Genomic DNA, 27,404 nt, shown 5'->3' with positions numbered 1-27,404 from the left:
ATAATTATTATTGTTTAATATGTCGAATATATGATATTAAAAATGTTCATATTTTTTTAATTTCTATATTTTTTTAAATTTTTTATTATTTAATTGTGGCAATATGAGTTCGCCCATTTGACCCAAAATGGTTCAATTTCTTACCACCACCTAGATGAAAACATTATTTTTTCCATATAGATTTTAAAAGTATAAGTTTTTATGTTATTGGAATTATTAATTTATTATGTATGGATTTAATTATAGGAATTTAGTGATGAGAATAAATAAAAAGTGCTTTAAATATATGATTCAATGAGGGTAAATGGGAGTTAATATCTTAAATGTAAAATTTGATGAGGGAGTTGAATGCATTGAATAATAGTATTCAATTTACATTTTTTACCCTCACAATAAAGAGACTATATTTCAAAAAAGGGGGTATTTTAGTCAAAAAAAATTCCAAAAATTTTAGAGGCTATTGGTTGATACATTATCAATAAACTTATTGGTGAATATCACACACGTCCTATCATTAGGTGTGTTCATAAAAAAGCGAAAAACCAAAATATTGAATCAAACTAAGAAAATAAACCAAAAAATGCGGTTAATTGAACCAACTGGTATATATATTTATATGTATGTTATATTTTCTAATATATATCAATATTATATATAAATATATGAGTACATTATATTTATAATATATAATATATTATATATATTTACTTATAATATATGCTATAAATATAAAAAACTAAAAAATCGAAAAACCAAACTAGTCAACTGGTTAACCAATGGTACCAATTTGGTTTTGGTTCAGAGAATTTCAAAAACCAATAAGACTGGTTTTGTTTCAAAAAATAACCCACGGTACAATTAACCGAATAGCCAAACCGTGGCACCCCTACCTACCATCGTGGTAATGTCATATTTCTTCATATAAAGCCTCCTCTCACAAGATCGCATCAAGAATTGAGTAAACACTGAACAGTCACCAAATGCTATCATGTTACAATGTTTTTCTTTTTGGTAACCAAAAAGGCTTCTCAGAAAAATATTCCAATAATGAGATTATTTCGAGGCCCATGAGAACAAGATCAGTCCGTGGAACTAAGGTTCAAAGTATCAACACGTATCGGCCGATACATATTATTCCAGAACCTCTCCGATGCACCCCTACAGTGGGTGTATCGAGGGTTTGACCGGTTCAGGGGGTCCCCTAAACCGGTTGCGAAAAAAAAAAAAGCATCAAAAGCTGTATCGATTCGCCTGATACACCCAGCCTTGCATGGAACACAAGAATTGGCAAAAGCTGCAAAACCCAAACACGATTCTACTCTGAAGAATCGCTTATATCACCAGAAGAGATTCTTCAAAGTGATGCCAAACAGGACCTTAGAGAATTCAAAATTTATTATTATTCAATGCATACCCACCAAAAAGCCAAAGAATCGAATATTTCCCATAAGGCCATAAGAGAAACACAAGTAGCACTAGATTTGGAATTCCTTCCTTTTCTGACTAGCTTTTCTATGTCGTTCCGATCCACTCCTCGAAGCAGAGGCTACTGAAAGTCCTAATATATTGCTGGGTTTGGATTGGGAGTAGTTGAACCATTGATGGGACAGAATTGGGACCAGAAGAATCCTCCATCCCGTAATTTGGGAATTCTTATCCGACTCAATTTTCTGTTTCTTCTCCAATCCAAGAACAGGGTAAATGAACACCAGAATTGAAACATATAAATATATAATTATGACGTAGATATCTTACAAGCAACAATTTTTTATTTTACATGGCAAAACCACTCTCCAGAGTAGAATGCCTCCAAAGAAAATATTACTATGTTTATAAAATATTCAACTTGGATAGGAAAATAAGCATTCCGGTTTCTCACTCGACATTACTGTATTGTATTTAATGTGATACACATGCACACGCCTGCAAATGAAGGAGTATATTACTTACTATATAATAAAGTTGTGAGAGTTGTGGTGGTCACTCAGAACTCCCTCTCTGGAAACAGAAGGGGCGCAACCAGAGACCAGATATAAAGGGCTGCTGTGACCCATCCTGTCACAATCCGGACCCACACAGATGGCCACCCCACATCGACCAAATTTCCACTTTCCCCAACCGAGGTTGACCAACCTGTTAGAAGCATTGCAGAATACATGCTAGCTAGCGAGAAGATGACATGGAAGAAGGCATATGAGTAAGTGACTGGCCTAGCTTCATCCTTCTTCTCGTCCTCATCAGCAGTCTTGTTCATGGGAAGCAAGGGCTTGTCGGCACCTTCACCAGGAAAACAACAATATGAGTTGCATGAAAGAAAATCAATTTTAGGCTTTAAAAAGCCTTTTCACCAATCTGTAATACTAACCTCCACGGGGTGAATCTGGTTCTAAAAGTAGTGTTGTAGAAGAGCCAGCACGTACAGCAGAATAGACAACAGACAGAACTGTAGTAAACAACCCCAAAGTAAGTGTGCCAGTAGAAACAGCTTTGGTGTGTCTGTGGAAGCCATTGCACTCGTAGTCTCTTGGTTCACTGGCAAGTCCACTGAAGCAGAGGTATGTGCAATACAATGATATAACTGAAGCTGGTAAAATGCTGCCGCCTACCTGTTCTTGTCAAAGAAAACCATGAGAAAGGCAAAGCACAATGCCATCTAATCATATGTATTTAGGTGGTTCATGCATTGCATTACCAAAGTGGAATAAGGTAAACAAGCTGTTTTACAGAAAAAAGAACCTAGTAGGCTCTAAAATCTAAAGTAAAATCACCACCTGACTGTTAAATGATGATAGAAATCACTTTTATTTCTTAAAATATTGAAAGGATCTGGTTTGAATTTTGTTTTATCATAATTTTATGCCCAGAAGCAATGAAAACTAAAATTGAATAATTTTTAGAGTCTTTCAGATGATTCAATAATTGGGGTCATTATGTTGTAAATGCAAGATCAACTCACCGCAGGATGGAGTGCGACAATTGCAAAGACAAATACAAAAATCAGGGTCATAACAATAAAGAAGGTATTGATTCCACAGTCATGTCCAGCTGGCGTGAACCAATGGAAAAGAAGACCCGAGAAGGAAAATGTCAACAGATAACACACAAGTGAAACAACAAACAAAGCAATGTACCTGCATCCAATATCTGAAGTCAGTTCTCAAAGACATACAAAACTTCCTTGCAATTCTGCAAGGATGAAAACCAAGGAACAACTGTGGTGATGAAGCTGCACTATTGCAAGAATATAAAAAATATTGCGAGAATATAAAAGATAGCTAAACAAACCAGAACTGTTCATCCTTTCTGACCCATTTGTCATTCCATTCATGAACGAAATCCAACAACAAAACCACTTGAACAAGAAGAAACAATCCAGAGCCAAATTTTGACACTGTCTCTGCATTTGAAAATTTTAAATGCCAACTTAAGCCATTGGAGAAAAGATTTCAAATACCATCAACAACAAAGAAAAAAGACAAAATTAAACACACTTGAAAAAAGGTCCCTATGAGCAGTGATACATACATTCTAAAAATATAGACCTCTTCACTACGATGAAATTGCAGTTTGGAGTTCTTTTTAACCAAAAATTCTGACTTCTATCTGATCTTGACAATGCTTCAACAAATGTGAATGTTTTTCCTGATAACCAGAATTACTATTCCTAACAAATCCCCTACATTAACAGGGTTTACTATTGTTATGAAGTAAAAGAATTCTGTCTGTTGATCTTTTCTAGGCTTCATATAAATATGAGTAGCTTGATAACGAATTTGTCTCGATCTGAATGACCTTTTTTTGGCAGTAAAATAGAATTCATTAAAAAGAAAAAAGAAGATTACAAGGAAGGTGACCAGAAGTTACTTGAGAGACTTCTGGTCTATTTAATTTATTGGCATCCTTGTTTGGGTGTGTAGTAGGGTCCACCACAAAGATCCTCCTATATGCTGTTCAGCCTTTTTTTGTACATCACCATGCTTGCATAATTAGTGAATAATCTTTCATTGTTTATGAATAAAAACTATAATTGCAGTTACCTTTCTTAAAAATTTTATGCTTACACACACACACACACACACACATATATATATATATATATGCACATGTTAGCTGAGCTGTATCAAAGGCCTACCATTCTAGGCTAACAATCTTTTTTGTTCTTTCTTTTCTCCTTATTTCTGTAGGTGAGTTCCACACTCTTGCTGCCAACTCAGAATTGTAGTTTGGATTCAGCAGATTTGAATTTTGACTTTTGTAGGCAAGAGTATGAGGTCTGGCAACCTCAGAAGGAGAAATTAAATTTTAAAGCCTATCAACCTTTAAAAAGACAAAAGCAAGGTGCCAGGCCCCATAAGCACTAATCACTTCTCAGTACAATAACATGCAAAAATTGCAGCTGCAACATAATACACATTGCCACACCTCATACTCTTTTAGCAGGATTATTGGCTATAGACAACTTAGTCTAATAGATAAGCACAACTATAAAAAGACAAAAAAGGAAGAATAGTCAGGTTAACATGCTTCCATATATAATCTAGAAGAAAATGGATTAATCTAGTATCCATATAATGCTAGTACACCTAAAAGGTAAACTAGCTTTCTTGATTGCTTGGAAGTGGGAAATTCTCAAATGGTGAAGGGCGCAAATCTCATATGTGGAGGAACCAAGGAAGAAAATGGATTCAACATCTCAACAAACAATAATAAGTTATAGATATTTAAGTCACTATATACCAGCTAATTAATACCACTTACCATAGGAGCTGACAATTGCGTTTGGAAGGAAAAACATGATAAATACTAAAATGCACCAGCAAACAATCTTCGTCATCCATCCACCATGGTGCAAACGATCACGAGGATCCTTTTGATCCTTGACTCCAATCATTAGAATGGCTAGGATGGTGAAGAATAGAAAGTTCCCCAAGCTCACACGCAACACTGCATCTGTTTCAAACCACTCCCTGTTTGGAGTTTGGTGGAAATGATTGATCCCTGACAGAGAGTTGTAAAAAGATCATTTTTTTCTGAAAAAAAAAAGATTTAAGTATGACTAGCATTAATCAAAATCAAAAACCTTACAAACACCCCACATACACCAAGGACATTGAACTCACATACATCTTTCTCAGGGTCTGGAACTACAATTTTGAGAAAGGTTATATAAGAAGCAAAATAAGCTATACATGAAAGGATGTACAGATCTACAGAAGACATAGTAAAAAAACAAAAGGCCAAGAGCTAGCCAGAAAGCTATTCGTGCAAAGGTGTTGTTACCATGCAAAAAGACCTCCTCAACCCCCATTTCTCAAGCGTCAAAGATGTGGCAACTGATTCCCTAAGAACCCATCTAACTTGGACACTCAACTGAACATAGTTTCTGTAGTTACTGAGTTACATTTAGAAGATGTTCTAGTCCTCACAGCCATTTCCCACTTTATGCACCATAAGATTTCATTCCTGTAGTCACCTTCTACTGCTAAGAAAGAGAGCTGAAGATGTCTAGCTATATATAATCCTGTGACTAGAGCTCTTACATAGTTTCTATGGAATATATGTCTCCAATTGGCCCACTATATGCTCAATGGATGGTACCGTCCACTTGAAAGAAGATAAAATATTTTAACCAATTCCAGATGATTTGGGGTTCTAAATGGAGCTTCCATCAAACTCGAAGTTGGACCAAATTAGCAAGGAACGGTGGCGATATTGATCTTGTGGTGTTAGATGAGATAAGGGATTTAAAGGAGGAGCAAGTCAATGGACCCTTCTTTGGGTCTATCATCGTCTTCCTCTATTCCTCTCGTAAATTTGAGCTTGCAATGAAAAATATTCTTCAAACAGGCCTTTGGGTGAAAAGAAAAAAAACACAGGAATGCTTTGGTGCTGAAAAGGAGGTCTGTAGATTTCAAAAAGTCCTTTTCTACGAAATTTGAGGGAGTTAAATCTGATAGCAAAGAGGGAAGTATTGTGAGCAACTTGGGTAATACTATGAAGGTTTCTCTCTCAGAGGAGAACCAGGAGCAGGCAAAGGAGTGTTGTAGATTAGATTCTTTGGAGCCCACAAACAAAACCCCACTGTCTGGCAATCTACACGAGGATAACTGTCGTTCATCTGCTAGAGTTATTTCAGGGGAGACACAGATGGAGGCATGAAACAACAGGACAGAACAAGATAAGCTTTTCGGACAGGAAGAAGCAAGCAGGGTTAGGGAGGAAATTCAGGGGACCAATACCTTAATCACTAGGTATAATCGACTGGTTTCGATCTCTGAACATTCAGTTGTGACATCAGATGCTAATGACCCAAAAACGGGAATCAAAAGAAAGTTAACATTGGATCAAGGGTTGTCACCAAATATTCCCAGTCACACAGGTTATTATTGAAAAATTAGGGGTGGACTGGATCTAGGAAGGAAAAGAGAGAAGAGTCTATCGGAAAGGAATTTTAAACCTTTAAAGTCTGAGGCTGGGTCGAGAAAGACCAAAAATCGAAACAATGGACAATTAGTACATGTAACAAAAGTTTTTCATCGTTGAAGGAAGGAATTTTTAGGGATGGCCCTTGTAGTAAATTCAAGAGGACATACAAGAGAAGGGTTTCAAAGACCAAAAGTGTTGAGGATTTTGTGCAGATTTATTAATTGTTTTTGTTTATTATTTGTTTAGATAGGGAGTGAGGACCACAACACACTTGTTGGGACCCTTTGAAGTAGGGGTAAGCACTATTTGGTTAAAACCGAAAAACCAAACCGGGAAATTTCGGTTTTGGTTTTTAGAATTAGAAATTTGGTTAACTGGATTAACCAAACTTTCTATTATTATTATATAATATATAATATATAATATATAATGTATTTATATATTAATATATAATAAAATGAAATTTAATTTCATAATATATATTTTATAATATATAATATATATTATATGTTATAATATATATAATAGAGTATATGTTATTAAAATTTGGTTTTTCTATAATTCGGTTTCGGTTTGGTTTGGTTTTTATTTTTTTAGTTCGGTTTATTCGGTTCAGTTTTTGACCGAATAAACCGAATGCTCACCCCTACTTTGGAGTGATGTTTTTAAGTTTTTTTATGCAGTTTTATGTGTTAGCCACCCTATAATGGCATATTAGTCATTGTACTCTCTTTTTAATTAAAGTGTAAATACTAATGCAGACGGCAGCCAGATCTGTTTTGCTCTCTCTTACTTTCTCAACTTCTTTTCATTTTCTCTTCTTCCACAAGAAACACTTCTTTTTTTTACAGATTTTTGATTCAACAGATTTCTACTAAAAGCAAAGAAAAAAAGCTCTGTTGGAACTAGCATCCATGATAAGTCAAAGCTTGAGCTTGACACAGAGGTTGTAAGACGTCCCATACAGGCCACTTAGGAAACTCCTTGCAAAGAGAGTTGGAGAGAAAGGAATATGAAGCAGGTTTTAGGGGAAGACAACACAGGTGAAGAAAAGACTGATGGGAAAAGGAGGAGATATCAGAGGAAGACAATTCTGAGGAGGACCAAGAAGAGGAGAGAGAGAGATGTTGGCCAGAGTTGGAATGGTAGAAAAGAAGACATATAGAAGAGATAGTGGAAAAGGCAGTTCAAGCAAACAAGGCTTTAGGGATTTGGGTGTTAGGTGGGGAAGAGATAACAAGGAAGCCGTTCAAGGAACTGAAGGAAAAGTATCTGCTAACTGAAGAACAATTTGGAGAAGGTGCCCGAGGGCCATGCTAAAGCAAGGGTTTGTTTTTGGGTTGGGGAATATTAATGGGGTTGAGTCTTGTTTTGGTTTCAGAATTTTGCTCTGTTTTTTTGGGTTTGATTTCTTTATCCTGTAATTAAAATCTAGGGCTGAAGGGGTGTGTATTGGTTGGACAATGGATGTTTTCATGGGGGTGATATCTTGTCACCTGTTTTGTTTTATCTCCCACTTTTAATAAAAGTTTTCTTCTTTATTGATTACCGAAAAAAAAGTAAAGAGGCCATCAGAAGAGGTTGGCCAAATTCTAGAACGCTCAAGGTAAGAGTCCAATGAAGCCTGCTTTAAGGTTTCAAGTAGGAGAATCAAAGAAGAACATTCATTTTCACTTAACCCCCTTCTGAACCCCAAATTCCAGTTTAAGCCAATTGGAGAAGGTGTTCCCAACCTGGAAATGGTCTCTCCTTTGGATTGAGAGATGGAAAAGAGTACAGGGAATCGGTCTTTAAGTGGACTTGGCCCCAGCCATAGGTCCTCCCAGAAACGTATTTTGTCACCCCTTCCCACATCATACCTGATAGAGTTAAGAAAGATTGGGTAGACTTCATGAATTGCTTTCCATGGAGACAAAGAGGAGCAGGGAGCAACTTTAGCATCCCAGCCATTACCTTCAAACCTAGGAATGCTTGCTATAACCTTATGCCACAGTCTACTCATTTACCTAGCAAAGGGGAACCTCCACAACCATTTACCTAGTAAAGCAGTGTTTCCTAGGACAATGTTCCCTAAACCTAAACCCCCTTCTTCCTTAGGTTTGCTGACATTTTCCCACTTTACCAGGTGATCCTTTTTTTATCTCTTCCAATTCCCAAAGAAAGTCCCTCATATACTTCTCTAACTACCCTGCAAACCTAGATGGGATGCAGAATGTGGAGAGGGAATAAATAGGAAGGTTTGCTAGTGTAGCTCTGACCAGAGTAATTCTTCCCCTCAATGATGTGTAATTCCTCTTCTAAAGGGCTAATTTCCTAGCGAACCTTTCCACCACCACTGGCTTCCAAAACTAATCACTTATAGGATTTCCTTCCAATGGCAAACTTAGGTATACTATAGGCCATTCTCTAGTCTCACATCCCAGAACCTTAGCAAAACTTTGCATTTCCCCATCTTCCATGTTGATTCCTGAAATCCCATTTCTACACCAATTAATTTTCAAGCTAGTCAGCCCCACAAAGTCATTGATCAATAATTTCAAGTTTCTCAAAGAAAAAACAGTTAATTTATCAGAAAAAAGTTACAAATTTTTGGAGTAAGCCTATCCCACTCAAAAGTTAAGCTTTCTACTGAGAAATTTTTCTTTATAAGGTAAATACTTGTGACATGCGGAAGAATAGAAGGCCCCTTGTATGCCTCTCTCCTCATATGTGCTTTCTTTGTATGCCTCGTGTGCCTCATGCACACCTCATACAGAAAGACAGAAAAAAAGAAAAAAAAGAAAGAAAAAACAAAACAAGGGAAAAGAAATGGGATAGAGGTGTAAATCGGGCCATGCCGTCCGCAACCCATCACAACGGAACGTGGGTCATGCCAGGGGTTTCAAGTCCTTGGACTGGCACGGCACGACACGACTGAGCTGGCTGTGCCGCTGGTATATTTATATATATATATATATATATTATATATAATATTTAATATATATATATAATTTTATTATATTATTTCATTTTATTATTGCATATATAAACAATTGTATACATCAAAATTCATATAAAATAAAATTTTAAGATCTTTTTTAATTCTTTTGTCTATTTTTTAATTTATGTTAGAATTTTCATTATTTTTTCAAAATTTTTAAAAAACATGGCTTGGCCAGGTCCGCGGTCCAGCCTAGCCTAAGGCTCGGCTTACGGACCAGCCCAACCCGCGGCATGGGCCCACACGGGCTCGGGCCATAGGCCGTGTCAAGCCGACCCCCAAAGTATCCCCAGGGAGGGAAGCATAGCCTGATTTACACCTCTAAAATGGGAAGGGAAAGAAAAAGAAAGAATGCCAATAGGTGATGGGGATCCATTAAGGGCTGAGGTTACGGCCATGATGGAAGGAGTGCAAAGAGCGAAGGATATGAACATCAGTAACTTGATTATAAAAGGAGATTCAAAGTTGGTGGTGAGCTGGTTGCTAAAGGAAGAAGCCGGACTTGGAACTACAGCAATAAAAGGGAGAAATTTAAATGTTTAACACGAGACATGGATGTGAGAGTTAATTAGGTTAAAAGAACAGCTAATGGTTTTGCTGATGCTATGGCAAAACAAGGGTTGGTTGAAAGACTGATCTATGTCTCTTACATCTTCTTTCCTTTTTTGGCCCTTGGACCACCCTTTTATGTTGTAACTTATGTACACTATCTTTTGTTTTATTATTTCTTGTAAGACAAGGACATAACTGTCCTTTCCATAACATTGTATTATCTCATATATAAGTTAAACATTTCTGGGTGTGATGTTCAAGACAGAACACACCCTTTTCACTCTCAACTCTTTCTCCTCTGTTTTGATCTGGGTTGACATGGTATCAGTCTATCAGAGCAGGTTTTTCAACCTGTCCTTGATTGAAATCCTTTTAGATCTGTGAGATCGACCCATCTTCTTCAGTTTTGGATCTCGTATGTTGCTGTACTGATCTGCACACATCTCGACTGCTATTTCTCTGGAAGCTCGCCATCAGAAATAGGGTTTCTTCATTTTCTCTCAATCGGCTACTCCAATCACTGTGAAACTTCAGATCTGAAGTCGGCCATGTCAGATCTACATAGATCTATTATTTTTTTTTTCGTTCGGATTCCTTTTGAAGAGTGTTCTACCCCTCTTCTTGTTCGACAGTCCAGAAAACTTACCTTTTTTGGACTGTTATCAGTTCGAGATCTCCGTGTGACTGGTTTCTTTGTTGCATTTTGATTCCTCTCTGTGGCGTGTGGTTTGGCACACTTATTCCACTGAGTTTTGGACTTTCTTGAACCTTTGGCTGCTCTATTTTCTCGGTTTTTCTTTGTTCCTAAACTTACAACTAATTTGATCTCAGTCGGTCAACTAGTTGAGGATGGTAACATTGTTCCCTTTTCCCATGATGGTTGTTTGATATAGGACCAGTGCACTGGGACGGTGAAAGGGAAGGGGCGTAGACTGGGTCAGCTATTTGCCTTGGAATTTGAAAAGACACCGGGGCACTCATCCACATCCTGTTTACTTACTATCACTCCTAGTACTAAGGTTACTTGCAGAAATAATAAATGGCACTTGTGGCATAGGCGTCTTGGGCACCCCTATGCAAATAAACTTGAGTCTTTATTTCGTGATGGTTATTTGTGTTCTAAAGCTATTTCTTTTAATAATGTTGATAAGGCTTGCATTTCTTGTTGCTTGAGTAAGAGCCATGTTTTACCTTTTCCTTCAGTTGTTGAACATGTGTTTGTTCCTTTTAAAATAATACATAGTGATATTTGGTCGTCTCCAGTTGTTTCCAGATTGGGATTTAAATATTTTGTTTCATTTATTGATGACTGTACTCGCTTTACATGGATATATTTCTTGATAAACAAATCTGAAGTTTTTTCTACCTTTGAATCCTTCCTAGCAAGAATCAAAAATCAATTTGATGCAAACATTGGGGTTTTCCATTCAGATTCGGGGGGTGAATACCTTGATAGAGATTTTCAAACTTTCTTGAGAGACAATGGAATACAATCCTAGAGATCTTGTCCTGGCACTCCACAACAAAACGGAGCGACAGAGCACAAGAACAGACATATCCTGAGCATAGTTCGAACTCTTCCCATGCTCCTACTTCATTTTGGGTGGAGGCGGCCAGCACTGTTGTGTACCTTATTAACATTCTTCCATCATCCGTCTTGCATAATACATCTCCTTTTCAAAGTTTGTTTCACTGTTCACCTGATTTTTCTATTCTTCATGTCTTTGGTTGTGTATGTTTTGTTCACCTTCCCCCACATGAACGCACAAAGCTGACTCCCCAATCAGCAATGTGTGCTTTTGTGGGATATAGCCCTGATCATAAGGGCTTCCTTTGCTATGATCCGAAGTCTCGTCGAGTTCGCGTATCCCGCAATGTCATCTTCCTTGAGAACATATCCTTTTTTGCTCACATTGTTAAGTTGCCTGCTACTTCCATTTCGATACTACATTCTTTTGACTCTGTAGGTTCTTCAGATTCACCTTCTATTCCAGAGTTGCTCCGTGTCTATTTCAGAAAGAGGTTAGCTGCTTTAGCTCCTATTGCTCTGCCCCCTTCATCACCAAAAGCTGATCCATCATCTCTAGCCACGAGTTCTCATCCTTCTCTTGATCCTGTAAGTACACTTGCACCCATCCATGATCCTCAACCATCTTCTAATCCTCCTTTACATCGCTCTTCTCGAATTTCTTGTCCTCCTGACCGCTATGGTTTTTCTTCAAACCTTAGCTCCTTCTCTGTTGTTCTGTCTGCCATAGATATTCCCACATCATACCGGAAGCCTATGGTTGTCCTGCATTGGAAAGAAGCAATGGATATTGAGCTCCAAGCTCTTATGGATGATGAGATATGGTTCCAGCCCCTCCAGATGCCTCTCTTATTGGAAGCAAGTGGGTATATTTAGTGAAACTCAAATCTGATGGGAGTCTCGATAGATACAAGGCACGTTTGGTGGCACAAGGGTACAAGCAGGAGTATGAGATAGATTATGATGAGACATTTGCCCCTGTAGCTAAGATGACCACCGTCCGTCTGTTGTTGGCTATATCTGCAATTAAACACTGGGAAATTCATCAGATGGATGTCAAAAATGCTTTCTTGCACGAGGACCTCAAGGAAACTGTTTATATGAAGCCTCCACCGGGATACTATGACAGTTCTTCCTTGGTATGCTGACTCAAAAAGTCTCTGCATGGCCTTAAACAAGCCCCTAGGGCTTGGTCCCGTTCAGTGAACATAGATGCAGGATTCACACAGAGCTCTTCAAATTATTAATTGTTCATATCAAGGAGTCCCCAAGGAATTACATTACTACTTCTTTATGTGGATGACATTCTTATTACCAGTGATGACAGTCAAAGTATTTCCTCTCTGAAGCAGCTACTCATAAAGTCTTTCAAGATGAAGGACCTTGGTCACCTCACTTATTTTTTGGGTTTAGAAGTTACTCACTCTCCCCGTGGGTATTTTGTTAATCAACACAAGTATGTGATGGACCTTGTGAGATATGCAAACCTAAGTGATGACAAACAGGTTGACACACCTCTTGAGATGAAAATGAAATTTCCGAGAGATGATAGGGACCTCCACGCAGATGCCACTCTTTATAGACACCTTGCCGGTAGTCTGATCTATCTCACCATGACACGTCCAAATATCCCTTATGCGGTTCAAGTAGTCAGCCAATTTGTTTCTTCTCCTCGACAACCGCACATGACGACAGTTCTTTGCATTATTAGATACATTTGTGGAACACTTTCACATGGCATTTTTTTCCTTGCATCTCCTTCGCTTAGCTTATCCGCATATGCAGATGCTGATTGGGCAGGATGCCCAGACACTAGACGCTCCACTACTGGTTGGTGTGTCTTTCTCGGTGACTCTCTTATATCCTGGAAGTGTAAGAAGCAATCGACTGTTTCCAAATCATCTACCGAGGCTGAGTATAGAGCTATGCCATCTGTCTGTGGTGAGATTATATGGCTGAGAGCCCTCCTTAATGATCTTGGCATCTCCTTGTCATCCCCAGTTCCTATTTATGCTAACAATGTGAGTGCTATCAAGATTGCATCCAACCCGGTCTTCCATGAGCGCACCAAACATATAAAGGTTGACTGCCACTTCATTAGAGACCAGTTTTCTGCTGGACACATGTCTACCGCACGTGTCTTCTGCCCTACAGCTTGTTGACATATTCACGAAGGGTATGACCCGTGCTCGCCACCAATTTGTAGTTGACAAGCTGATGCTCGTACCTCGGCATCAGTTTGAGGGGGGTGTAGAGACTGATCTATGTCTCTTACATCTTTCTTCTTTTGGCCCTTGGGACCACCCTTTTATGTTGTAACTTATGTACACTATCTTTTGTTTTATTATTTCTTGTAAGACAATGACATAACTGTCCTTTCCATAACATTGTATTATCTCATATATAAGTTAAACATTTTTGGGCGTGATGTTCAAGACAGAACACACCCTTTTCACTCTCAACTCTTTCTCCTCTGTTTTGATCCGAGTTGACAGTGGGAAGAAATCAATTGTTTTGGGCTCAATTGTAACTATATTATTAGTATTTGGGGAGAGTTAAGGGATTTTACCTCTCCTTCGTAATTTGTTTATTATGTTTTACTGACATTTGAAGTTATTGATCAAAAAAGAAAAAGAAAAAGAAAGAGAAGAAAAAACCACAAAAGAAAGAAAAGGGAAGGGAAGGAAAGAGAAGGGGAAAGAAAGTTTGGGTCCCCCTTTCAACTAGTCTTATGCATCTTCATACTTGTTAATATAAGGCATCTTTTATAGAAAAAAAAATAAAAAAAATATGAATCATCCTTCCTCTTCCTCTTCCTCCTCATCCCCCTCCTCTTATGTTCTGAACTACACTCACACGCCTTGTGCCACGCCTTTGCATTTCAATGCGTTTCAAAACATTTAGCCATGATATAAAGCCAAATGGTCCTACCTACCTTTCTTTTGCTAGACAGAATTCCATTATACATCCAAATTAGATAAAAAGCTCAAAAGGCATTATATAATTACTATCATAGTCACAGTGAGAAACAATTGTTCTCTTGAAAACTATAAACAAGTGGGTACTTGCAAATGCAAAACCACATGAACTGAGAACATCAATAATTTTAAGAGAAACAAATATAAGGTTATAAACCATAAATGTATACAACAAAAACCAAACACAACATCAAAGTGAAATGAATACAATAGGCTATGGATTTTGACAGACTTCCCTAGATAAATGTACTATATGAACTAGTTTTTTCGCCAGCTATTTTTTTATCAGTAACACGGAAAAACATTCATTCATTAAGATTTTAAAATAAAAAGATCACAACAAGAAGTTGTGAGAAACCAACAAACCCATTACAAACCAAACCACCCGACATTGTATTACAATTGTGCCCAGTACATTTGTTGTCTTCAACCCCTTGCTTAGCTAAGCCATCTTCCAAGCTGTTGGCAGATCTTCTAACCATCTTATTTGAATGATCATGTCTTTTGATATCTTTTCTTTTTTCTTTTTTATCAATAACTCTGAAAATTTTCACTAATTAAGATGCTTTAATATACAACAAGAAGTTACAAAGAAATCAGCATAGAAGCTTGACCCAAGACAGAATTACAAATGTGCCCAAAACATATCTGTTCTTTGAACCCCTTGCTTTGGTTCATGTCTTTTGATATCCATTTGAAGCACCTACATCCAATTCTCATCTGCCAAATCACCTCCTCACCTTTTTCCAATCACCCCACTACTAGTTTCGAATCACCTTCAATGATCAAACTACCAATTCCTAATTCTTTGGCTTTATCAGCCCCAAAAATTGCTGCTAAAAATTCTACCCTTACCACATCTTCTTGAGGGACCCAAATTGCCCACACTACTACCATCAAATTTCAATTCCATCCAACCATCCACTAGGGTTGATCAAACCTCTCTGATTGTTTGTTTCCTAGAGGATGAGCTAGCTATTTCCCCCCAATTCCTGATGTCCTCTACCTTAAAGTTTGAGAAGAGTTTCAAGGTGGGCAACTCTTAGAGTTATGTGAGCTCAAACACTGCCTCCTTACTCCTCTCCTTCTCCCTTAAAATTCTTGAGTTTCTTTGTTCCCACAATATCCAACTCACTGCTTCCTTTGTACATCTCCACAAGACCGTGTCCCTCCTTTTTATGCATCTCAAAACAGAAGGGCTACGCAACCTTTCCAAACTGGCATGAGGGTTTCACTTGCTCAAGAGAGCCAAGTTTTTCATACTCACATTGTCAATTCCTGAACCACCTTCTTCCTTCTTTTTACTCACCTTTTCCCATCTCACCAAATGATATTTATATTACCTCCATTGCCAATTCATCAATGTTAACCCCCAATGGGTTAGTAGTTTGAGTGTTGTTTTGTACCTCCATTGTACAGCCTCTGGTTGTACTTTTCCTTTTAATGAATTGATACTTTACTTCTTCTCAAAAAAATGATCTTTCTATTATCTTTTGGTTGACTAAAAAAAATCATTACCTTTGATTAACATTGATGAATAAACATAGATTTTTTCAATTTGTAACAAAAAATCTATATCTCGATTTAAGATTTCCTGGGCTTAAGATTATTTAATCATTTATTTTTAATGTGATGGTCAAATCAACCTTCCTTAATGAGGTCCAGGCTTCGGTGATTAAGGCTCACGGCTCACAAATATTGAGGTTTTGGTGCCTTGGCTCAAATCAACTTTTTTGAGACACCGAAAAGAAGTTATAATTTTTTTTTATGATAATTGAAAAGAAGTGAAGTTATAATTCTTGCACTCAGATTCTTAATACTGATACTTAGGAGCTTCTAAGGCCTCTTCCCAACCAGTTTAGAAGCATCAAAACCTTCTAAAGCCCTTCAACCAGTTTCTTGTACACTCAGAAGCAATAAAAGTTGTCTAGTTTCAAAACATTGCTATCCAAACGGAAAAACCTTCTAAATCCCAATTCGAGCTCATGAAATCTCAAATTTTCTTTTCCGAACAAATTGTGTTTTTTTTATCGGTATCAGAACAAATGCGTTTCGAATCCTATCAACGATTCAACTTCAATTTCAGAGAACATATAATACAGCAAAGCGCGAACAAGGAGAAGAAAATTTCAGGGACTTACATGGAATCTTCTCCATGAGAGGAGCAGCCACCTCTCTAAGAATCCATGAGACGATCAGAGACAACGCAAAGAGACCACAGTACGCAATCCGAGCAGAGCGCCGGCTTATACTAGATGCCACCGATCGGCATGCCTCACAAGCGCAGGCCGCGCAACATGAGGCGAGGCAAGAAGCTGCCCACATCTTCCTCAATATTACTCAGCACTGTTTAACATCCAAACCAAACAAACAAACTCCATTAATTAAATTGGTAACCAAAAAACGAATGAACGAATTTTTTTGCTTGAACTATGGAAATAAATATCGTATAATACGCCCAATTTGCAAGGGAATCCAGTTCCCCCTATACCATGGGAAGGACAGAAAGAAAATGATCAAAAGAACCTGAATTGCAGGAGGTCGAAACCTAAAACAAAAACAAAAAAAAGGGAAAAATATTGAAGAAGAAAGAAATTTCTAGGGTTTCAGAGGGAGAAAGAAATACCTTTGCGACAGAGAGAAGAACAAAAGGGTACGACGTCGATTGGAGTTGTAGGCGAAAGTGGTTTGGTCTATTTGAGAATCACCTTCAAAACAGCCAAGCTTTTTTCTCTCTGAAGTCTTCTCTTGGAAGAAAAGAGTCTAGTGACCGACGTATACGAATTCTAGGACGAACTATTCTCTGACTGGTCTACGGAGACCGTGGCGCTAGCATTGTTTACAGCAATCAGCAATTTTATCAACACGGGCCTTGGCCTTGGGCCCTTGGCCCATATAGGAGGCTCAATTTAGAAAGAGTGCAACCACAAATACATACATATACATTTTTATATTTGTATTCTTTCTAAACTGAACCATATACTCAGACCTCGGCAGGCCTAAAGAATTAAGCCGAGGCCCGGCCCATTGATTTTCAGGACTGATGTAAATCTGGGCCTGGACGTAAAACCCATACCCAACTATCCAACTACCCATGCCTGGAAATTACAGGCCAGGTTTCGGGTCAGCCTAAGAGTGGTCACCTCTAGATCTTTTAAATGTCCTAGGTTGTGTTTGGTTTGAACTTCCTTTTCCTATCTTTTTCTTTCAAACCAAACACAGCCTTATTGATTTCAAAAATGAATTTATCATTTTCCATTGACTGATATTATTGACAAAAAATAATATCAGTAATTAATCTCGAAAGTTCAAGAAATGAACCAAAGCTATGCATAGAATCTTGTCAATCTAAGGGTCAGTTTGGTTCGTGGACAGGATTGGAATCGGAATTAGAATTGGTATCTCCAGGAATGGGAATCAGAATCACTTATTCCCGGTGCCTGTTTGGTTCAATCAGGAACCGTAATCAGATTCTGACCGTTGCTGTTTGGTTCAACCAGAAGCTGGAATGGGAATCAGCTTAAATTTCCAACTTTGGCCCTCTTAAAAGAACTTCAATAGTAATGGTGAAAAAACAGAGCAATCCTGAAGAAGAAGAAGAAGAAGAAGAAAGGACCCACCTCTCGATAATTCTAAAGAGGATTCCATAAGGTTTCCAGAGATATTCAAGATCTGGGAGCTTGGATAAACACCCAATCGAATTCGGGAGAGATTTAAGCTGGTTTGAGTGAACATTTGACACGAAAATGTTCAGTAGTCTTGTTGTTTAATGATTGGAATGCTCTATTGACATTGTAGAAAAAAATAGATAAATTAAATTTAGGAATAAAACAAGATAACTGAAGAAAAGACATGCTTATAAGATTTTCTATTTATAGACATGCTTGTACAACAAAGAAATAAAATAATATTATTGGATGACCTGTAGAGTATACGAAGCCAAGAAGAAAGAATAATTTCAGAAGTAGAAGAACCAGAAGCCATACAACCTGAGACTCATTTTACTGCATTTAGATTTGATATGTGGAGATAAAAAGAACTCCAAAGAGCTAAACAGAATAGAAACCAAGAGGCTAATAAAAAATTGTAGAGAAATATCTAGGTTGCTGATAGTGGTGAGATTCAGAGACAGATTGGGGATAGACTCCATAGACATATTGCTGAGATCGATGACCTGAAACTTTTCTTCCTTGATGAATTTCTCTGCTCCGTCCACTTCCTTAACTCCATTCTCACATAGCATTTGTACATCATGCTTCTACTTTATGGTTTCTGATATTTACAGAAATCCAGAAATTGAAGAGATGGGATTGGCAGCGACAACGGTGGTGGCTGATTTGGAAGAAGAAGAAGAAGAAAAGGACTATGAATGATTAACAATGGCCTTAACTCACCAGAGATGGGGTTGGTTGGCGGTTGTCTTACTTCACCGGATATGGGGTCGACGGCGGCGACAGTGGGTAGTATGGAGGTTGAAGGAGTTGCTTACAGAGCCTTCAAACTTTAATGGAATAAGGGTTGGAATCGAATAGGATGTTTTCTGTCAAAAAATAAATAATTAAATAAATGGACCAGAATGGAAATCACAATTGGGATGGGGTCGGAAATGGCCATTCCCCCATATGGGGGAATCCCATTCCACTCAACCAAAACGTAGGAGAGTCATTCTGATTCTGATTTCGATTCGAAGATCCTATTCCCTCTAATCAAATGCACCCTAAGGCTATGTTTGGTTTGAAGGAAAAAGTAGGAAAAGGAAGGAAAAGATAAGAAAACCTTTACAAATCTTGTATAGATTTTTTTTACCTTTTCCTTCCTTTCCCTACTTTTCCCTCAAATCAAACATAACCTAAGCAAATTGAGTCAAGCGATGGCTCAAAACAATCGAAGTGATGCACCAAATCAACCCATCAAAGTGGTCTTTTATGAGAAATGAATCATCTGATCTAACTCATCCAAATGATGTATTAAATTAACCCAAAAGTCAAAGCAAACAAGTATTTTCTTAATATCAATAAATTGGGCTGGTATGTGGCTCGGGTGAAATAGTTGTCTTTTCCCCCTACTTTTTTAAGGGTTGGGTCTGGTGAGGTGAGGGAATTATTTGGATTCGGGGCAAGGTGGGCTATGTCCCCTCTTCTTTCAAGGTGGCTGCCCTGGAGTAAAAATAAAAAATTAATATCAATATATTGATCTCAACCAGCCAAGTGATGTACCAAGATTTCAACTATCTGGTGCATCTCTTCGATATTAATTGATTGCTCTAAGAGACCACTTTAATGGCCTAGATTTTTGGATTGGTTTGGTATAATATTTAATGGCCTTGATTAGTTCAAATCCCAGTATAGTATAAAACTTGATGGTTGAGATTGATTCGCTGGCCTCATGTTATCATTTTGATGGAATAGATTTTTCAGATTGATTTAGCATATAATTTGATTTTTTTTTTTGAGTTCAGCATATAATTTGGATGGATTAGACATAATGAAATCCTTTTTATGTTTTTTCAACAAAAGGCCAGAACCTTGGTACATTATTTGAATGGGTGAGATTAATTGACCGATTTCGGGTACCATTTTGATGGTCCAGATCTTAGGTCTTATTTGATAAATTACTATACGCGGCCCGGATCTTTTTAGAGATTTTTATGCATTATTTGAATGGTTGAGACCAATTCATTGATATTGATCTATGATTAATATTAGTTGAAAACTTGGTCACTGGTGCAATGAGTGGGCAATTTGTAAATGGCCGCTCACCTTTTGATACTGTTAGGATGTGCAAAGGTTGGGGTAATTTGCCAAAAAAAAAAAAAAGAATAGAGAGAGCCAAAACAAGTAATAACCATATTTTGAAGTGTTCAATAAATTAATATTGTGATCTATGAAGGCATCACATACTTTTTTTTTTTAATTTTTTATAGTTTCTAAATGTAGTGAAGTTAGATATTTTGAATGTTAGAACCTCCAAAAACTGTCCATCTTTTTGTTAAAGTTCAAAATATGATAAATTTGGAAATAAATGCGTAATATGATATGCTTTGGATATGCATGAATATGATGGATAGATATGGATATGCTTGGATATATCAAGGAAATATTCACAAATCCTACAAATACATCAATGATGCTAAATCCAAGTTTTTCTTTGATAAAATACTAAATATTTTTTTTGAGAAATGGTGTATAATAATATTCTTAAATAGAAAGGAAGCAAAGCTGCTGAGGGTAGGGGTGTCAATTGGTCTGGGTTTGGTCCAATCTGATCTAGTCCAATGTGAGTCCATTATAAATGGACCAGGTCCAATCCAATCCAATGAATATTTTGGACCAATTTGGACTAGTCCAATTCAATGTCTTGGGCCAGTCCAATTCAATGAATATTAACTCTTTTAATATTGATTTAATGACCAAATTGTCTTTAATTTTTAATCTTTTGGTTGAACATTCATATATAACACCATTTATTTGAGTTAATTTTCTTTATCATTCTTCCCTATAGCTTTATTAAAATTTTTTTTTCCTAATATTCCTTAACTCTTATTCTCATATATCAAACAACATTTTTACATATTACCACTAGTTGGGCCCTGTGTGATGCATGGAATTTCTTAAGTGATGTTGAAGTAGAAGGGGCCATTTGATGTTCCTAAGTTTTGCATTTCTGAAATTATTTTCATTCGACTTAATAATTCATCTAGTCATACATGATTATAATCTCATTTAACAATACGTCCAATCAATTATTATTGTTGTTGATGTCTATAAATGAAATTTGTTCATATTTTTTATCAACTCTACTTCAAAATTGGGTTATAAAACCCAACAAAATGGCTATACAAAAATATATTAATAAATTCTTCAAACCTGATTGATGTTTTTAGTTGATCGTGCATATGAGAAAAACTTTCTTGTGGCTGTGAATACAACTTTCTTTTCCTTCTACCTGGTGGCAAAGGTATAAGGTGAGACTAGTGGCAAAGGGGTTTTATTAGACACATGGTGTGGATTATAATGAGACTTTTGCTCTAGTTGCCAAAATGAATTGTATTTGGGTCTTATTATTTTTGACAATCAATTTTTCATAGCTTCTTTATCAATTAGATGTGAATGATGCATTTTTTGAATGATGACCTCGAAGAAGAAAGTGCATATGTCTCAACCTCTTAGATTTCAAATGTAGATAAGTCAATGAAGATAAAGTCTCTCACCTAAAGAAGTCTCTATATGGTTTGAAGTAGTATCTTAGAGCATGGTTTGAGAGGTCCAACAATGTTATTTAACAAGTTGGTTTTGTGCAATGACAAGATTTCACACATTCAATTGCCATTTTGATTGTGTATGTAGATGATATTGTGACCATAGGGAATTGGAAGGAAGAAATTTAAAAGTTAAAGAATGCTTTGCCTCACAATTTGAAGTAAATGATCTTAATCTTATAAAATACTTCCTTAGAATTGAAGTTGCTCAATTTGACAAAAGTATTTTTGATTTACTAAAAAAAAAGCATATCCTTGATCTATTGAAGGACATTGGAAAGCTGGGATGTAAGATAGCGATACTTCTATGGATCTAAGTAATAAACTTGAGAGTAATGGTGAGACAGTTTCAAATGTTCACTAATATAAGAGACTTATTGGGAGGCTTCCCTATCTTTCCATGATTAGACTAGATAGTGTATTTGTTGTGAGTCTTTTGAGTAAGTATATGCACCCATTTAAATCTAAACCCTCTCATTTTTATGGCAACTAAGAGAGTTTTATCCTACTTAAAGGGACACCCTAGTGGAGGCATTCTCTTCCCTAAACAAGGCCATACCAAGGTGGAATGATATACTAATGCTGATTGAGCTAACTCTATTAATTAGGCTTAGATGTCAATTAATATTAACTGTAATTTCATTTTTTTATTTATATTAATTAATATTTAGATTATTTGATATATATATATATATTGATTTCTAGATTATTTGATATATTGCTTATATTTCATCAATACGTTGTTGACTTACATTAATTTGTTGCATTAGAATAAATTTTCAACTAAAATAACTTAACTAATTAACTAAAGTTAATGAGGTGTCTACATTATAATTAATTTATCATGATATGATCCTATGTTAATAATCATACATTATTATTAATTATGGCTTAATATTCTTTTATTATTATCAACCTATATTATTCATTATCCTAGATTAATACTATGTTCTTATTAGTGTATTAGTATAACTTCTATATTGGTATTAATCATAATATTAGTATATTAATTCTATATTCCTATATCAATTACTATATATATATATATATGCATATATAACTTCTATTAATATGGGATTATAGTTTTTATTAATCCTATATTACTGAAATTGAAGCAAAAGGAGCTTTATAACATTACCAATTAGGCCAAGTTGGATAGAGTCCAACCTAAGGGTTATTTTTGTGTTATGTATTGTTAAAAGAATTATATTAATTATTATTAATAATTTTTATTTTTATTACTAATTGTTAAATAAGTTTGTTTTATTTATACTAAGTTTATTATTTTTAACTATGTTTTATTAATTTCCATTATTTTTAAGTTAATTTTAAATTGATAAAAGTTTACTAATTATTTATTAAGTTATTAAATAATTATATTTATCAAGCTATTAAATCAAACCACTCTAAATTTTTAAATTTTTTTCATTAAAAACTCTCCTTTTTATTTTGGAAAAATCTATGATATAAAAAAGATATGGTATGGAAAGAGATTTGACCAGTCAAACCCACCCATAAATTTTAATAAATAACACCTAATTCGCTTTCAAGTCTATGATTCCAGTTGATTGGTCAGGTGTTTTTCGGATATCATATCTTTTCCATATCATTGTTGAACCCTTTTATTTTTTGTCTAAGGATAAATAGCTTAAATTAGTAACGGATATTTAATTAATTGATACTTTGAAAATGTGGAGAAGATTAAAAGCAATATCCGATAGATTGTAGGAATGCTGGAAGGAGGGGGGGGGGGGAGATTTAAGAGGTGACATGATAAATTAAAGTGGAAGTGAGGTGATTGAGGAGAAAGCATATGACGTGGCATAAATTGTTCTATATATATGATATAGATTTCCCAGTAGAACATGTTCTGCTTCCCGGTAGAACTTTTTATTGATATCAAAATGTGGTGAGAAGCGTGAGCTGTTCATTTCGACAATACACCGACCTTTATAAATGAATAGTAGACACAGTCATACAGCAAAACAGCATTTTTCTTTTCTGTTTCTTTTCTTTTTTCCTTATCAATCAAAGCTGCCTACCGAAATAAAATAAAAAAAGTACGCTTAGGTGACTAATAATCAACAGGGACTATTTACATAAAGAACCTTACCACTAACCTAAGTTCCAGTTCAGGCTCCTTATTATCCACCCATGATTCCACTGCAGGATACTCAACCACCACCTGGATACTGGTATAAACCATTAGAGTTGAAAGTTATTGGCTATTCCCATGAGTGAAGCAATCTGTGGGATTTGAAACTATTGAGAGATGGTGTGTGCGAACTGATATCGCTATTAGAGGTTGTGTAGATAGGAGAGGAAAGGCCTTGAATCTTTGGCAAACCAGTGGCAGTATCGATGCTTGAGCTTGAAATTGAACTTCGAGATGTCACTTCACTGTCAACTTCTTCTAGTGTCTAGAAAATGATATGGACAAACAGTTTCTTGTTAAATGATGATGAAGAGAAATGCAAAAAAAAAAAAAAAAAGAACATGATAGCAAGAGTATAACGACATTGAGAAATTCCCTATTAAAAAAGAAAAATAAAAAAGCGAGTAAAATTCAAATGATTGGAACCTAGAAAACACCATTGGAGCCCACTAACCTCGGAATTCTGAGCATTACAGAACTGGACACAAACAGCAGAATCCAGATAACTAAATCTGGGAATACCCCCACCCCCAAAAAACAAAAAGGAGCATTTTCACTACTGTTTATGATCCAAACACAACCTAAATGAAAACAAAGGTAGATGTCCTCTAAAACAGCTTTAAAAAGCAAACTACTTTGTATATGCATACAAATGCATGCACGCATCTAGTTCTGAAATATAGGGATACCTGTTCCTTTATAATTTTAGCATAAGAAATTTGACTAAAGCCTATCTTGCAAAAAAGAAAAGGGCTTGATATCAAGGTTTTGATGGGCCAAGAAAATGAGTACATATCACTTCACGAAGCTGTTTTGAATTATTAACCTGAACGGCTTGTTGAAGAACCTGGAACATTTCTCGAGTACGCTTTCTTTTGACAACAGTATCATCCTGCACATGAAGCATCTCTTCAAAGAGATTCTCTCTGCAATGTAGACAAAAAAATAAATAAATAAAAAGAAATTCCAGGAAGAGAATGTGGGTAGGGGCAGAACCAAGAAAAAAATCCTTTATAGGGGCCTAGAGTAATTGTATTTCAAATTATATATAGTTAGTTTGGCTTCAGTCCAGGCACGGTTCGCGCATTCGGAAGACGCGCCACGTGTCCTCCGAATCCGAATAGTGTCTCCCGTTAGATCTGGGTTAAGCTGGACGAATCGGCTCCTCTCCACTCCTCTCCTCTCCTGTCGCAGGCTCACGTTCTCTCCTATCCGCCCGGCGGCAATCATCACCGGCGGCGGATCAACCTCAGGTATGGAGTTTTTTGCATCTCATCTTCCTTGCATCTCTTCTTCCATGAAGACTAACCCTAACCCTAATGGTTTTGGATGGCAGCCATCCACCCGGCGGCGGCGACAAACAACCAAGGCCATCAAGAAATCAAAGACATTGCTTTCTCTTCCAACCCTTCTGCAGCAGAGACCCTACTGTTGCAGCCTGTGGACTCTTCGTCCTCATGTACTCCTTCATCAGTGTTCAACATCGACCCCTCCCAAGTATAGTCGTTCTTGCCTCCTAAATCTTGCTTGTCTTCGCTCCTCAACGTTGTCTGTAATAACCCTTTTGAGAATGGTTTCGATTTGGGCTGCGACCCGGGCTTTCTCGCGCGGTCACAGGGGACCCAGAGTTCAGGCTCCCCTGTTTGCCAAAACAGGGGAAGCGGTGTCTTGAGTGGATTTAACGGTTTGACTACAGATGGTCAGATGAGTACTCCCGATCTGAGTTCCAATTCGCAATTCCCTAGTACCAGACTGCTGCCTTTGGCCAAGAACGGCTGTTCTGTCAGTGGCAGTTTCAGTTCGATTGGTTTTGGAGGTTTCGAAGGTTCTGCTAATAATCTGTTTCTGAATAGGTCTAAGGTTTTGAGGCCCCTGGAAACTTTCCCGCCTGTTGGAGCACAGCCCACTCTTTTCCAGAAGAGAGCTGCTTTCCGGCAGAACTCTGCTGCAGCGGCGGGCAATTCGGTTTTGATGGGTTCAGAAAGTTGTCGTGTTTCAGCTAGTGTTGAGGAAAACAAGGGGAAGGGTGAGTTGGAGGAAGAGCAGGAGAAGAAGAGGAAGAACAATGAGGATGATGAGGTGGAAGAAGGGAGCGTCGATGGGTCGGGTTTGAATTATGACTCGGATGAAGCTATGGAGAATAACAAGGTCGATGAGATTGTCAAGAATGGAGGCAACGGTTCCATTACAAATAGCACTGTCACCAGCGTGAGTCTGTGAGAGAGGAGAGGAGAGGAGAGGAGAGGATGGTCAGATGAGTACTCCCGATCTGAGTTCCAATTCGCAATTCCCTAGTACCAGACTGCTGCCTTTGGCCAAGAACGGCTGTTCTGTCAGTGGCAGTTTCAGTTCGATTGGTTTTGGAGGTTTCGAAGGTTCTGCTAATAATCTGTTTCTGAATAGGTCTAAGGTTTTGAGGCCCCTGGAAACTTTCCCGCCTGTTGGAGCACAGCCCACTCTTTTCCAGAAGAGAGCTGCTTTCCAGCAGAACTCTGCTGCAGCGGCGGGCAATTCGGTTTTGATGGGTTCAGAAAGTTGTCGTGTTTCAGCTAGTGTTGAGGAAAACAAGGGGAAGGGTGAGTTGGAGGAAGAGCAGGAGAAGAAGAGGAAGAACAATGAGGATGATGAGGTGGAAGAAGGGAGCGTCGATGGGTCGGGTTTCAATTATGACTCGGATGAAGCTATGGAGAATAACAAGGTCGATGAGATTGTCAAGAATGGAGGCAACGGTTCCATTACAAACAGCACTGTCACCAGCGTGAGTCTGTGAGAGAGGAGAGGAGAGGAGAGGAGAGGAGAGGAGCCGATTCGTCCAAGTTAACCCAGATCTAATGGGAGACACTACTAATGGAGTTGAAGAAGATTCGCACGCTTCAGTACCTCACACGATTCGGAGGACACGTGGCACGTCCTCCGAATGTGCGAACTGTGCCTGGACAGAAGCCGAACTCATATATAGTAGTAGTTGGTTGTTGGCTTGGAGGCCACATGATGGAGGACCGAGCGACCCTGATTATATATAATTCTTCAACTCTACCAAACTAAATATGGTCTATAAAAGCAGAAAATGATTGTAAGATTTGCTTGAATAAGTTAGACATATCTAATTAACCCCGTCACAAACAAGCATATTATAGAAATCAAAATTGCATGGACAACATGTATAAAATAAGAATCAATTTAACTTTTTTCTACAGAATTGGAGATAGGGACTGATGAAGTTTTGGGAGGATGTTTGGCTGGGGGGTGTTGCCTTTAAGGATAAATACCCTAGAATCTGTTCTCTCTCTAACTTGCAAAATAAATCAATCACTTCCATAGCCATCCCATAAAGATAATTTTCTTGGAGCTTTGGTTCTCAATGAAAGTTTAAGGGATACAGAAATTTCTTGGAACTTTGGTTCACAAGTGATATAAGTCATATTTTATTGATTAAAACATACTCAACTTCAGGTGGTTTGTGGTTTATCTGGCATTCCATAAGAAATTAAAGTAGTCCTTTCAATAATTTGCATGTCACAGAGATT

At 37.2% G+C, this 27,404-nt stretch overlaps 2 protein-coding genes and 1 pseudogene across 8 annotated transcripts in view; 1 reads left to right on the top strand and 2 right to left on the bottom strand.

The window, feature by feature from the left end:
- Positions 1-1,714: 1,714 nt before the first annotated feature.
- LOC104605408 (uncharacterized) lies at positions 1,715-17,295 on the bottom strand. Its single transcript, XM_010270161.3, has 7 exons — positions 17,091-17,295; positions 16,606-16,810; positions 4,759-4,998; positions 3,286-3,397; positions 2,957-3,131; positions 2,366-2,606; positions 1,715-2,277 (listed from the first exon to the last, which is right to left on the bottom strand). Exons 2-7 carry the CDS (start codon positions 16,787-16,789, stop codon positions 1,985-1,987), a joined length of 1,245 nt encoding a protein of 414 aa, XP_010268463.1. The 5' UTR covers positions 16,790-16,810; positions 17,091-17,295; the 3' UTR covers positions 1,715-1,984.
- Positions 17,296-23,652: 6,357 nt separating this feature from the next.
- The window catches only part of LOC104605409 (dynamin-related protein 3A-like), a 64,594-nt gene continuing 60,842 nt past the window's right edge, over positions 23,653-27,404 (bottom strand). For all 6 annotated transcript variants that reach the window (XM_088892859.1, XM_088892860.1, XM_088892861.1 and 3 more), the window contains 2 exons: positions 24,704-24,803; positions 23,653-24,142 (listed from right to left, as the gene is read on the bottom strand). In XM_088892859.1, coding sequence (XP_088748985.1) covers positions 23,948-24,142; positions 24,704-24,803 — 295 coding nt within the window. In that variant the 3' untranslated portion in view covers positions 23,653-23,947. The remainder of the gene's footprint in view (positions 24,143-24,703; positions 24,804-27,404) is intronic.
- LOC148789779 (transcription factor ICE1-like) lies at positions 24,914-26,988 on the top strand (annotated as a pseudogene). Its single transcript, XR_016079381.1, has 2 exons — positions 24,914-25,130; positions 25,214-26,988. The product of XR_016079381.1 is annotated as a transcription factor ICE1-like (transcript).

The sequence above is a fragment of the Nelumbo nucifera genome, chromosome 8, assembly GCF_055504915.1.
Source record: "Nelumbo nucifera cultivar China Antique chromosome 8, China Antique-T2T, whole genome shotgun sequence".
Taxonomy (NCBI): domain Eukaryota; kingdom Viridiplantae; phylum Streptophyta; class Magnoliopsida; order Proteales; family Nelumbonaceae; genus Nelumbo; species Nelumbo nucifera.
This window is presented reverse-complemented; position numbering and strand designations above follow the sequence as displayed.